The following is a 14528-nucleotide window of genomic DNA, read 5'->3' on the forward strand; positions in this document are numbered from 1 at the left end:
TGAGGAAGTGGCCATTTCTATTTTTTCACTAGTATCTTTTTTTTTTTTTTTTAGTGGAAGAGAAATTATGTCTCTCAGCGGGGAAAAACTTGTATAATGAATTACCTAGATCTTATTTCTAACAAGGAAGACAAATTGAAAGGAATTTATTCTACTAAACAAAACACCGCACTTAAATTACAGCAGAAATTCAGAATTCTAAAGCAAGCAATTAAATTTCTTAAAGGTTGAAAACTTGTTCCATTCCATTTACACTTATAAATATCAATTCTGGCTACATAGAGGAAGACTGAAAAATCTCAATAACTTCATAGTGTCAAAATATAAGCTTTGATCAAAATTCTTTCTCTGTTTAAAAGCCAATATCTTAAAGAAGAAATTATTGATAGAAACTGAAAGACAATTATAACCTAACAACTATTATAATAAATACTTCCAACTCAGAGCTCAAAATATTAAACCTCTCAAAAACAAATCCTCAACAAAACAACAACCCAATTAGAAAGTTGTGCACCAGGGTCCACAGCAATATTCTTCAAAATAGTCAAAAGGTGGAAAGAATACCACATATCGTTCCATAGATGAATAGATTTTTTTGAAGTATAGAAGTATATAGGTTTTAGACTATCAGAGCTGCTTATTATTAATTTTTACCTTTCTAACATTAACTTTATGAACTCATTAAGCTTGCTCTGTTGAGGGAATTTGCCCTATTTCTAGGAAGTAGTACCTGTATGAATACAACAAACATCAGTATGATTTTATGCTGAGTAAAATAGTTCTGTATTTCTAGAATAAGAGAATCTCCTTTTCAGTAGGACCAGAAATTAGTTAGTGCAGAACTTACCAAATTTACATTTGAGGCATTCTGTTTCATCTGCTGAATTTTCTTGGCTTGCTTTTTTGTTTTAACTTTTAACATGCAAATTTCATGTTCAAGCCTAAAATGTATATTTTTCAGTAATTACTCTCACATAGAAAATTTGACAATGCCATATAATTTCTGAAAAAATACATTTAAAAGTGAAATTCAGTAAATTAATAAATATTCAAAAAGTAGATGATTTGGCAAATGTATCTTTTGTCTAGCTATATAATAGATAATGGACAAATTATAGATACAGATATATGCATTTATAATTCTCTTTCTTGATCCATTTATCTGATCTTAAGTTTTGTAGTGCTGGGATTGAATCCATGACCTTAGAGATGCAAATCATGCACTTTCCCACTTAGGTACACTCCCCTAATTATGCATTCCCATTGACTTAACCATAAAATATTTCCCAGTCTCCACATAAATGTACTAATTATCATAATTAATATAATCCTCATTCTAGACTGTTTATTTGCTTTATAAATGCCCAAGCTATATATACTTTTCCTTGTGTTCTTGCATTTTCTCTATGTATTGTTGAGTCTCTGTAAATCGATCCTGCATTTCTTGCAACTGAAACAGAAAAAAATCACAAATATTGACTACAATATGTTTATCCTGGGTTTTTGTACTAAAATTATAATGGAACACAGTCAAAAGACTTTATCTGCTGATTAGTATGGAAAATTTGGGTTGTAATTGCAGGAGTAACTAAGTTGTTACAACAGCAAACTAATGGTCCACATAAACTAGCGTAAATTACCACATTACAAAAAAGCTTACTGATCTCTGCCTTCCAGTATATTCTTTCTAATTTGTTTTGACAAAATTGTAAAATAGGAAGAAGATACAGATACCCATAGCAAGAATTTATGTGTGTATTTTAATGGTGTATGTTTGTGTGTGTGTGTGTGTGTGTGTGTGTGTGTGTGTGTGTGTGTGTGTGTGTGTGTGTGTGTTTACTGGTACTGGGGCTTGAACTCAGAGCTTCAAACACTCACCTACTTTTTTGCTATGGCTGCCGTTTTACGACTTGATCCACAATTCTACTTAAGGCTTTTTGCTGGTAACTTGAAGATAAGGGTCATATAAACTTTTCTACCTGGCCTGGCTTTCAACCATGATTCTGAGATCTCAGCTTCCTGAGGAACTAGGATTATAGGAGTGGCCACTGGCTTCTGACCCAATTTTTTCTATTATTATTTTTTTTATTGTAAAAATGTTGTACAGAGGTGTTACAGTTACATGAGAAAGATAATGAATACATTTCATAGCGAGCATTGTTACCTCCTTTATTTTCCCCCTACCATCACTTCCTTCCCCAGCTCCCCAACTCCTCCCGCTCCCCACCCCGACATTATAAAGTTCATTTTTAATATAGTGTCTTGTACATTTCATCTTCACAATGGGTCAGCCTGCATCCTCATTTAAGCGTTCTGCAATATCCCTTCCCCTCCCCAAATTACAAATATATATATATGTAATATATATATATATATATATAATACACACACACACACACACACACACACACACACACACACACATTGAAAACAGGGGTTATACCATGGGGGAAGAGCATACAATAGAAACAAAAGAATCACATAGTATATTGTAAGTACATTAAAAACACTAGCAAGAAAGAGAAAAAAAACCCTCTTGTGTCCCTGTCTTGGGATACATTTTGCTTATCATTATCTCATATGGTCAAATGTACATAGCCTTTAACCTACTCTGCTTGTCCTAGACATGTACTAGGCACTGCAAACAAGGGAAACCATGGGACCTATGTTTCTTTGGGCCTGGCTTACTTCACTTAATATGATTTTTTCCAAGTCTTTCCATTTCCTAACAAAAGAGGCAATATCATTTTTTCTGATGGAGGCATAGAATTCCATTGTGCATATATACCACTTTTTTTTATTTTTTTATTATTTTATTTTATTTGTGAACATATTGTACAGAGGAGTTGCAATTACATGGGCAGGATAATGCATACATTTCTTACCAAGCATTGCAGCCTCCTCCTTTGTTTACCCCTCACATCCCTTCCCAGCCTCCCCCCTCCCAATCCTCCCCGGCCCCCCCCCCTCCCCGCACCGACGTTGTAAAGCTCGTTTTCGACATGACAACTTGTACTTCTCATTGTTGCAACAGGTCCACCTGTATCCTAAACGACTTGTTTTCCCCCATCTCCTCCACAAGTTATACTGACATCAAATATAGTGAAAGCAGTGGTTATATTGTGGGGGAGGGACATACAAAGCAACAAAGAAATAATCTTATAAATGCGTTAGAAACACATGCATGAAAGAAAAAAACGTTAAAATACATATCTAAGCGTTCATTTTCCTAACATCACATTATCTGACCTTTTCCGCTTGACTCATACATATACTAGATATTGCAAATAAGGGAAACCATGGGACCTATGTTTCTTTGGGCCTGGCTTACTTCACTTAATATAATTTTTTCCAAGTTTTTTCCATTTCCTAACAAATGGGGCAATGTCATTCTTTCTGATGGAAGCATAGAATTCCATTGTGTATATATACCACATTTTCTTGATCCATTCATCTACTGAGGGGCATCTGGGTTGGTTCCATGTCTTAGCTATGGTAAATAATGCAGCAATAAACATGGTTGTGCTGGTAGCTTTGGTATGACCTTGTTTGTGTTCCTTTGGGTAAATGCCCAAAAGTGGGATTACTGGGTCATAAGGGAGCTCTATGTGGAGTCTTTTGAGGAGCCTCCATACTGCTTTCCAGAGTGGTTGAACAAGTTTACACTCCCACCAACAATTCAGTAGGATTCCCTTTTGGCCACATCCTCTTCAGTATCTGTTGTTATTACATTTTTTGGTTATAGCCATTTTAGCTGTGGTGAGGTGGAATATTAGCATTTTCTTGATTTGCATTTCTTTTATGGCTAGAGAAGTTGAATATTTCTTCATGTGTCTATTGGCCATTCTTATTTCCTCTTCAGAGAAGTCTCTATTTAAGTCTTTTGCCCATTTGTTAATCAGGCAGTTGTTTCTTTGAGGATTTGTTGTTGGGGAATTTACTTTGTTGAATTCTAAATATATTTTAGACATTAGACCCTTGTCTGTTGTACGGCTAATGAAGATCTTCTCCCAGTCCCTGGGCTTTCTGTTGATCTTGCTAGCTATGTCCTTTGCCTTGCAGAAGCTCTGCAGTTTCCTGGAGTCCAATTTGTCTAACCTTGCTTGGATTTGTTGCTCTTCTGGGACTCTATGAAGAAAATTTTGGCCTGTGCCAAGGAGCCCTAGAGTATCTTCTATTCCTTCCTGTAATGTTTTCATGGAGTCTGCTTTTATTTTGAGGTCTTTGATCCATGGAGTTGATTCTGGTGCAGAGTGATATATACGGATCTAGCTTTAGTTTTCTACAAGTGTTTAACCAATTTTTCCATTTGCTGGAAAGGCTGTCTTTCTTCCATTCTATTTCTTTAGCTCCCTTGTCAAAGATTAGGTGGCTATAGGGTTCATTTCTGGGTCTTCAGTCCTATTCCATTGGTCCTCAGGTCTGTTCTTGTGCCAGTACCAAGCTGTTTTGATTACTATTACTAGTAGAGTTTGAAGTTTGGCATTGATATTCCTCTAGCGCTGTTCTTTCTTTTAAGGATTGTTTTTGCTATTCAGAGTCTTTTATAGTTCCATATGAATTTTTGGATTGCCTCTTCTATTTCATTGAAGGATGAGGTTGGAATTATTGATAGGTATCACATTGAATTTGTACATAGCCTTTGGCAGTATTGCCATTTTCACGATGTTGATCCTCCCAATCCAGGAGCCTAGGAGGTTTTTCCACTTACTTACTTCTTTCATTTCCTTTTTCAGGTTTTTAAAGTTTTAGTCATAGAGGTCATTCACCTCTTTTGTTAAGTTAACTCCTAAATATTTTATTTTTTGTGGGGCTATTACAAAGGGGTTGCTTTCTTAATTTCCACTGCACTCTTCTCATTATTGGCATACAGGAAAGCCATTGCTTTTTGAGGATTAATTTTGTACCCTGATACTTTGCCAAAGTTTCTGATCAGCTCAAGTAACTTGGGAGTGGAATCCATGGGGTTCTTTAAATACAAGATCATTTCATCTGCAAACAGGGAGAGTTTTACTTCATCATTCCCTATTTGGATCCCCTTTATGTCTGCATCTTGTCTTATTGCTATAGCAAGGCATTCTAATACTAGGTTGAAGAGGAGTGGGGAGAATGGACACCCTTGTCTCATTCCCGAATTTAGAGGAAATGGCTTTAAATTTTTGGCATTAAGTATAAAGCTGGCTGTAGGCTTGTTATACACTGCCTTTATTATGTTGAGGAATGTTCCTTGGATTCCTAGTTTTTCCAGAGCCTTCATCATAAAAGGGTGTAGGATCTTGTCAAATGCTTTTTCTGCATCTATTGAGATAACCATGTGGTTCTTATCCCTGCTCTTGTTGATGTGATGAATTATATTGTTTTGCTTATATTGAACCAGCTTTGCATCCCTGAAATTAATTCTGTTTGATCATTGTATGATCATTGTATGATTCTTTTGATGAGTTGTTGAAGTCAATTGGCCAAGATTTTGTTGAGAAGTTTTGCATGGATATTCATCAAAGAAATGGGTCTATAGTTCTATTTCTTTGGTGAGTCTCTGCCTGGTTTGGGGATGAGGATTATGCTGGCTTCATAAAAAGAGTGTGATAGTGGATTTTTGCTTTCAATTTCATTGAAGAGACGGAGTAGTATTGGTGTGAGTTCTGCTTTGAAGCCCTTGTAGAATTCAGCTTTAAATCCTTCCGGTCCTGGACTTTTCTTCGGTGGGAGGTCTTTCATTGCTGTTTCTATTTCAATGCTTGATATAGGTCTGTTAAGTTGGTTTAAATCATCTTGGTTTAGTTTGGGCATGTCAATATTTCGTAGAAATTTGTCCATATCTTTCAGATTCTCAAACTTATTAGCATAAAGGTTTGAGAAGTATCCCCTTATTATAATCTGAATATTGGCTATTTCTGTAGTGATGTTTCCATTCTTATCTCTGAGTTTGTTTATTTGGGTGTGTTCTCTTTTTTTTTTTAAATAAGATTTGCTAATGGTCTGTCAACTTTATTAATTTTTTTGAAGAACGTACTCTTTGTTTTGTTAATTCTTTCTATAGATTTTTGGACTCATTTAATACTGTTTTAATTTTAATTATTTGTTTCCATTTACTGGATTGGGTTTAACTTGTTCTTTTTCAAGGAGCTTTAGGTGCCTCATCAAATTGTTGGTTTCAGACCTTTCCAATTTGTTGATGTAGGAACACAGAGCTATAAACTTGCCTCTGAGAACTGCCTTTGCTGTGTCCCAGAGGAGCTGGTAATTTGTGTGTTCATTTTTGTTGAATATCATGAACATTTGAATTTCCTTTCTAATCCCTTCCATGACCCACTTGTGGTTCAACAATGTGTTGTTCAGCCTCCATGTGTTACAGGACTTTCTTTGGTGGCTTTTGGTGTTGATTTCTAATTTTATTCCCTTGTGGTCTGAGAGAATGCAGGGTATAATTTCAGTGTTTCCTAATTTGGACAGATTTGCTTTGTGGCCTAGAATGTGGTCTATTTTGGAGAATGTTCCAGGTACTACTGAGAAGAAGGTATAATATGATGCTGCTGGGTGAAATATTCAGTAGATATCCATTAAGTCTAATTGATCTATGCATATTTTAAGACCTGAGGTTTCTTTGTTGAATTTTTGCAGGGATGATCTATCTAGTGGGGATAGTGGTATATTAAAGTCTCCCACAATTAATGTCTTTGGATCTATATGAGATTTGAGGGAATGTAGTTTTTCTTGAACAAATTTCAGTGCTCTATTATTTGGTGAGTATATGTTTAGAATCGAAATATCCTCCTGAAGGAGAGATCCTTTAATTAGTATGTAGTGACCTTCTTTATCTGTTCTCATTGATTTTAATTTGAAGTCTATTTTATCTGATATTAGGATTGCAACTCCTGCCTGTTTATGGGGCCATTTGCTAGATATATTTTATCCAGCTCTTCACTTTCAGAATATGTTTATTTTTGTGGGCAAGGTGTGACTCCTGAAGGCAGAAGATAGAAGGATCTTGCTTTTTGATCCAACTGGACAATTTATGTCACTTAATTGGAGAGTTAAGACCATTAATGTTAAGGGTTAGGGCTGAGAGGCGTCTGTCTGCCCCTATGTTTTTATGCATATTTTGAGGGGAAACTGTGCCTTGGCTGTTCTTGTTGTGATTACATATTTCTCTGTTTGTGGACTGCTTCATTGCCTATATTCTGTTCTTGTTGGTTTTCTATCTGTAGAATGTCTTTGAGGAGTTTTTGGAGAGCTGGTTTGATAGCGATATATTGCTTCAGATTTTCCTTGATGTGGAAGGTTTTTATTTGTCCTTCTGCTATGAATGAGAGCTTGGCTGGGTAGATTATTCTTGGTTGGTAGTTATTTGACTTTAGGGCATAGAATACCTCTTTCCAGGCCATCTTCTCTTCTCCCTGACAGCTTTAAGAATTCTTTCTTTAGTGGCTATTGAGCCAGTACGGATTATAATGTGGCAGTGGGATGACCTGTTCTGGTCTGGTCTATTTGGGGTTTTAAAAGCTTCTTGTACCTGGATGGGCCTGTCCTTTTGTATATTTGGGAAGTTCTCTGCTAGGATTCTGCTGAATGTACTTCCTAATCCATTGCCTTCCCTCTCCAGGCCTTCTTGTATACCTATTATTCTCAAATTAGGCTTTCTGATATTTCCTGCAGTGATCTGTCATGCTTCTTAGTTTTGTTATGAATAATTGTGTGCTCTTTCTCTATGGAGTCTAAACTGTCTTCAGCCTCTGATATTCTTTCTTCAGCCTCCTCCATTCTACTTTGAAGGCTTTCTACTTTGGTGTCTATCACCTTTGCTTCTTGCTGATCTTTCTTAATGGTGGCCAGCTCCTTATTAAGGTTTTCTTTTAAGTCTTGAATAGATTGCATTATCTCCTGGAGTTGGTTCTCAGACTTTTCTTTCCACTCCTTAATCTGGGTTCCTATCTTTTGATTAGCTTCTTTCTCCCTCTGCTGGAGTTCCTTTATCTTTTTATTTGTGGAGGCCATGAAGTCATCTATAGCTTATGGTTGGCCTCATTGCGTTCTCTGATTACCCTCTGCAGGGTGTCCAATTTTTCATTCAGCAGGTTTACCAGCCATGCTTTTAATCTATCTTGAGCATTATGCTCTAGGTTATTCTGGGACTGCTCCATAGCTTATGTGGAGATGGTGTTGGGGTTTGTTGATTGGCCATGTTCCTTGTGTTTCTGTGGTTAGTTCTACCCATTTGGAGATAAGAAGCATACTGGTACAACAGTAGGAAGTCTTTTTTTTTTATTTATTGGACCAGAACCAACCTGGAGTTGTGGAGATGGATGTATAGATCTTAGGGTTTCAAAGTTATGTGTAGGTGTTTTCCTATTTAGGTCTTTGCTTGGAGAGGGATATTGCAGCTTTGGGGTTGAAATTATGTATAGTTGTAACTTTTGAGACAACCTGGGTTTGGCTGATAAGTAGTCTGCTCCTTAGAGTTAACAAGGTGGTCCCCTTGTACTCAAAATAATCAAATGGAACCAATTTTATGGTCAAATATAGAACCAACTGTAAATTGGGTCAGATATAAACCATTAGGGATCAATGGGCTGGTGCAGATGGAGAAGTGAAGGGTTAGGATCGGAGAGAGCTCAAGTTCAGAGAGGACTTGGGTATAATGATAGTAGAGGGGTAATAACAGCTTAGGGGAGGGGTATATGTAGTAGGAGGAGAATAAAGACCTTGTTACTGAGTTTAAGAGGTGGAAAGAATTCGAAGAAAGGTTATGTAGGGAGTAGCTTAGAGATCGAGATGAAGGTAAGAAAAAGAAGTTATATATAAGTGCATTTGGGAGACTTTCTGAGATTAGAGAGAGATTATTCAGATATTATTGGAGAGTTGTTTAATCTAAGTTAACTCCTGTAATTATTTATACACACATAGAAGGAGGCTTTATTTTATGTATAGAAGGAGGGAGGGTAGCTCAGATGTAGCAGTATAATGTGGAAAGAAGGGGAGGGTGAGAGGAAAAGAAAGAAGAAAAGGAAAAAGAAAAGAAAAAAACCTTACAAATTAGGAAACTGGAAAATGGGAGAAAAAAAACAAATAATGAAAAATAAAAGCCTTAAATGGAATAGCAAATCCTAAATCACAATACACGTAAGTAACACATAGAAATAAAACAAACAACAAATGATCAGAGATAAAACCTAACAAAATAAAAAAAAGAACAGAAAACTAAAGAATGGGTTTTTCTGATTCTTTGGGGGAGCTTTAGTTTCCCTGTAGTCCTCAGAGCAGATTCCTGATAGCACCTTGTATGCCTTGCTGTAGTCCACTTTCCTTGTGGCTTCGTTGGGAGCAAATGGCCTTTTGACAGGGGAGGCTGCCTGCTATCTAGAGTCCCACTCTCAGGCTTGGTGGTAGGGAGTTTTGGGGGTTTCAGGTTTGTAGAGCTTATGTCCGTGTTCTATTCTGGTATGATCCCTCCCTTTTGGAAGGGGGCTTGTGTCAGAGGGCTTTGGAATCCCACAAGGAATTGCCACCCAGGGAGTGGACGCAATTGGGTTACTCACGGGGTCTGTAGCTGGTGGGGTGCTGGATCTCAGAGCCTGTGCTGTGGCAGGTAGGATGGAGTTGGCAGGTTCTCAGTCAGAGGGTCTGGGTGTTGGCAGATGCAGGCGTGTTGATGCTGAAGGGTCTCCTCTGTGGCAGCATGGGGAGTCCTGGCACTGGAAGAGCCAGGTGGAGGTTCTTGCAGCTGGCTGGTGTGGGCTGCAGGATCCATGCTGGTCTGCAGCAGAGGAGGTGGGAGGTGGCCAGCCTGTGGCCTGCTGCGGGCAGCCTTGGAGGTGGCTGCTTGCGGCTGCTAGGTGCATCTGAGGAGATGTCTGTAGCAGCTTGGTGGTGCCTTGGCTGCCAGAGCCTGGGGTGGCATCAGGGAGGGAGCAGCAGAGTGCCCAGTCAGCAGGGCAGTTGGCCATGGAGCTTAGAGGGATGGATTGGCTGCAGCTGTGGTTTCCTGGGAGCTTTGTGTGTGGGGTTGGCGCGTCCCATGGGGGCCAGTGCTGCAGTCACGGGCTATCTTTGGGGGCTTACCAGGTGGTGCCAATTTCTGGCGATTGTAATGGCAATATTGCTGAGTTCGCTCCTTCTCTGTAGCTGCCCGGGGGTGGGGGGTGGGTTGGGGAGAGGGCCTTTCACCGGCTCGGAGGTCTTCACCAGATTCCCTCCTAATTTTCAATGGGTCTAGCGTTGCGCGATTTCGTCAGTTTTTGGGTGCTCCTCTGCTTTAAGTCTGCAGAGAGTCCCTGCACAGCACTGCACTGAGCCATGTGGTGCAGCTGCTTCCCCAGGGGTCCCGTTCACTGTTTCTCTTTTCTCTTTCCTTATTTGCTTGCTAGGATAGTCCTCTTGTAGTAGAAAAAGTGTTTAGGTATTTTTTTTAAATAAGTTTTTTTATTGTGAAAATTCCCGTACAGAGGGGTTCCAATTACATGAGCAAGGTAACGAGTAAGTACATTTCTTATCAAGCATTGTTGCCTCCTCCTTTGTTTTTCCCCTACTATCCCTGTCCTCCCATCTCCACACACTCCCCCCACACACACCAAAGTTGTAAAGTTTGTTTTCTGACATAGCATCTTGTACACCTCATTGTTGTAATAGGTCCACCTGTATCCCTATTTAAACAATTTGTTTTTTCCCTTCCCCTCCCCAAATTATACCAACATCAAATACAGTGAAAACAAGGGTTATACCAAGGGGGAGGGACATACAAAGCAACAAAAAAATAACCTTATAAATATGTTAGAAACAAGAAAAATTCCACTTGTGTCCTTATCTTGGGGTTCATTTCGCCTAACATCAACTTATCTGACCATTTCTGCTTCTCTCAGACATATACTAGTTATTACAAATAAGGGAAGCCAAGGGAGCTATGTTTCTTTAGGCCTGGCTTACTTCACTTAATATTTTTTCCAAGTCTTTCCATTTCCTAACAAGTGGGGCAATGTCATTCTTTCTGATGGAGGCATAGAATTCCATTGTGTATATATACCATATTTTCTTGATCCATTCATCTACTGAGGGGCATCTGGGTTGGTTCCATATCTTAGCTATGATAAATAATGCAGCAATAAACATAGTTGTGCTGGTAGCTTTAGTATGGTCTTGTGATCATTTCGGTAAGTGCCCCAAAGTGGGATTCTGGGTCATAGAGGAGCTCTATGTGGAGTCTTTTGAGGAACCTCTATACTACTTTCCAAAGTGGTTGAATAAGTTTACACTCCTACCAACAATGCAGTAGGGTTTCCTTCTGTCCACATCCCCTCCAGCATCTGTTGTTATTAGAATTCTTGATTCTAGTCATTCTAACTGGGGTGAGGTGGAATCTCAACGTTGTTTTGATTTGCATTTCTTTTATGGCTAGAGAGGTTGAGCGTTTCTTCATGTGCCTATTGCCCATTCTTCTTTCCTCTTCAGAGAATTTTCTCTGTAAGTCTTTAGCCTACTTATTTATTGGGCAGTTGTTTCTTTGAATCAATAGAAAGCCCACAGATTAGGAGAAGATCTTCACTAGCTATAACAACGGATAAGGGTCTCATATCTAAAATATACCTGGAACTCAAAAAATTAAAGTCTTTAGGTATTTAAAGTTTGATTGGAGTAGATCTCTTGAGGTAAAGTGTGGCTGTGCCCCTAGATCTTCTCTTGGTCACAGACACATAGTGGTGCTACCTGTGAGAACACCGCCATCTTCTCTCACATCCAAAAATTTTTTTTAAAGTTTTTTATTGTGAAAATATTGTACAAAAGGGTTACAGTTACATGAGCAAGGTAATGAGTACATTTCTTATCCAGCATTGTTGCCTCCTCCTTTGTTTTTCCCCTACCATCCCTTCCCTTCCCCCTCCTCAGTTACATCCCCCCACCCCCAGCCTAAATTGTAAAGTTTGTTTTTCCACATAGCGTCTTGTACATCTTATGGTTGCAATGCTGACCCCAACATTTTTATCTTTGTATTCTAAGGTTGAGTACCTCCTTGCAGATGTGGAAAACTTGTAAAGGTAAATGATAAATGCCCATTGCTAAATCACAGATTATTAAATATATATGTACATATATATATATATATGAGTGCTTTGTGTGACAACTGGATGTCTCGTGGGGCAGTGTAACATGCAATATCTACCAAGTCTGAATCCAAGCTTCCACTTAGCCTTATGCTAATATTTTAAAGAAGAAATTGATAGAAGCTGAAAGACAAGTATAACCTAACAACTGTTATAATAAATACTTCCAACTCAGAGCTCAAAATATTAAACTTCACAAAAACAAATCCTTATCAAAACAACAACCCAATTAATGAATGAGCTAAAGAGTTTGAAGAGAGACTTCTTTGAAGAAGAAATAAGAATGGCCAGTAGACAAGAAATGTAAATCAAAACAATGTTGAGATTCTACCCCACCCCAGTGAGACTATTACCAAGAAAACTGGTAGTAACAGATACTGGAGGGGACGTGGCCAAAAAGGAATGCTACTATATTGTTGGTAGGAATGTAAACCTGTTTAACTACTCTGGAAAGCAGTAGGGAGATTCCTTAAAAGACTAAACACAGAGCTTCTTTGTGACCCAGCAATCCCACTCCTGGCATCTATCCAATTGACCACAAACCAGGCTACCAGCATGGCCATGTTCTCTGCAGCACTGTTTACTGCAGCCAAGATTTGGAATCAACCCAGACACCCTTTAGTGGACAAATGGATCCAGAAAATGTGATATTTAAGAACAATAAAATTGTGTTCTTCCATCAGAAAGAATGACATTGCCCCATGAGTGAAGTAAGCCAGACCCAAAGTCACATAGGCTTTATGGCTATAAATCTACAGGCAAACCTGATGGATAGTAAAAAACAAATAATTACACTTGGATATAAGTTTATCTGATTTGGGGAAGGGAAGAGGAAGCACAGAAAGAGAGAGGGAGAGGGTGAACCAATTCAGCAGACACTCACTAGACTAGAAATGAACTCTACAACTTGGGGGAAAGGAAGTTGGGAGAGGAAACACTGGGAAAGAAAGGGTGGGGAGGTGATACTGTTCAAAAGGAAATATATTCATTACCTGACTTATGTAACTGTAACACTCCTGTACACCTTTACAATATTAAAAACTTGAAAAAATATTTCCAACATATGAGCAGGTGATATGAATATTATAAACCAAAATTTTCCTCTTCGATGAAGATACTTGAACAAGATTAACTCATGAAACAATGTAAAAGCAAGGGATAAATTGTTTTTCACAGATAAATCCTGACAAGAGCAAAGGAAAGGAGAGGTGGAAAAGGCAGTTCATGATTTATATAAAGGTAAATTATGAAGACAGATGTTAGCAGCTCATTCCTGTAACCCTAGCTACTCAGGAGGCTTAGCTATGCTAATTGCACTTCAAAGCCTGTCCTGGCAGAAAAGTTCCAAAGACACTTGCCTTCAATTAAGCAGCAAAAAGTTGTAATTAGAGGTGTGGCTCAAGTGGTAGCATCAGCTTTGAGCAAAATAGCTAATGAAAAATATCCTAGCCCTAAGTTCAAGTCCTAGTACTGGCAACAACAACAAAAAAAGCAAATTAAGACCTAGTTCTAAATAACTGGAGTCAAGTAAGCAAAAACTATAAACAGGACAACAGGAATGAATGCAGCGAGTTATGGAGATCCACCTCGTCAACTCAGAGGATGAATTCCAATAGGAGGGAAATAATACCCAAAACTTTTTTTAACTTGAAAATAAATGTTCAAAGCAACATTACTAATCGCCAAAAAGTACCATCAACGTAAAACCCATCCAGTAACGAATAGGTGCAACCATCCGCACACTAGAATGTTACTCTAGAAAGAAATAGATAATTAATGCTTACTGCAATATAGATGATACTAAAAAAAAATCTTAAGTGAAAAAAGCCAGTCAAAAGTAACTAAATACTATCTGAAGCATTTATGTAAAGCATACAGATTAGGGAAATTATAGAAACAAAGAATAGATTGGTGCTTTTGTAGGCCAAGGTATCATGATGGGCCTGGAAGCTGACAACCTTGGGGTTGCTCTTCAAGATGTGGAATATTTTCCACAGTTCACTATGGTTATATGACTCTCGCCACACTAAGACGCACTGAATTCTTCACATGAAATGGGTGACTCTATGCTCTGTCCATAACATATCATTAGTTAAAAAAAAACCAGTGGCAAGCCAGAGCACTATTCATGCCTCTAATCCTAGCTGCTCAAAAGAATGAGATCTGAGGATCACCTTTCAATGCCAGCCAAAGCATGAAAGTATGTCTTTGAGACTGTTTCCTCCAATATACTACAAAAAATCAAACCAAAAGTAGAGCTGTGGTTCAAAGGGTAGAATGTTAGCCTTGTGTAAAAGAAGGGTAACAAGGTCCTGAGTTCAAGCCTAGGATGAGCACAATTTTTTTTAAATGAGTAGTTAGTGTTCCTCTTTCTCTGGGATGTCAGTACTTTTTTTGTTCTATTTCTATGATAAGCCAAACAAAAAACTACCTAAA

The 14528-nt window shown here is 38.3% G+C and overlaps 1 protein-coding gene across 2 annotated transcripts in view; it reads right to left on the reverse strand.

Annotated features, from left to right (window-relative positions):
* Nucleotides 1–14528, reverse strand: part of LOC138806217 (ankyrin repeat domain-containing protein 26-like) — a 31225-nt gene that overhangs the window by 7609 nt on the left and 9088 nt on the right. For both annotated transcript variants that reach the window (XM_069991748.1, XM_069991749.1), the window contains exons 6-7: nt 1380–1450; nt 848–941 (exon numbers count right to left, since the gene is read on the reverse strand). In XM_069991748.1, coding sequence (XP_069847849.1) covers nt 848–941; nt 1380–1450 — 165 coding nt within the window. The remainder of the gene's footprint in view (nt 1–847; nt 942–1379; nt 1451–14528) is intronic.

Source organism: Dipodomys merriami, unplaced genomic scaffold (assembly GCF_024711535.1).
Source record: "Dipodomys merriami isolate MVZ:Mamm:240054 unplaced genomic scaffold, mDipMer1.0.p SCAF_4, whole genome shotgun sequence".
NCBI lineage: Eukaryota > Metazoa > Chordata > Mammalia > Rodentia > Heteromyidae > Dipodomys > Dipodomys merriami.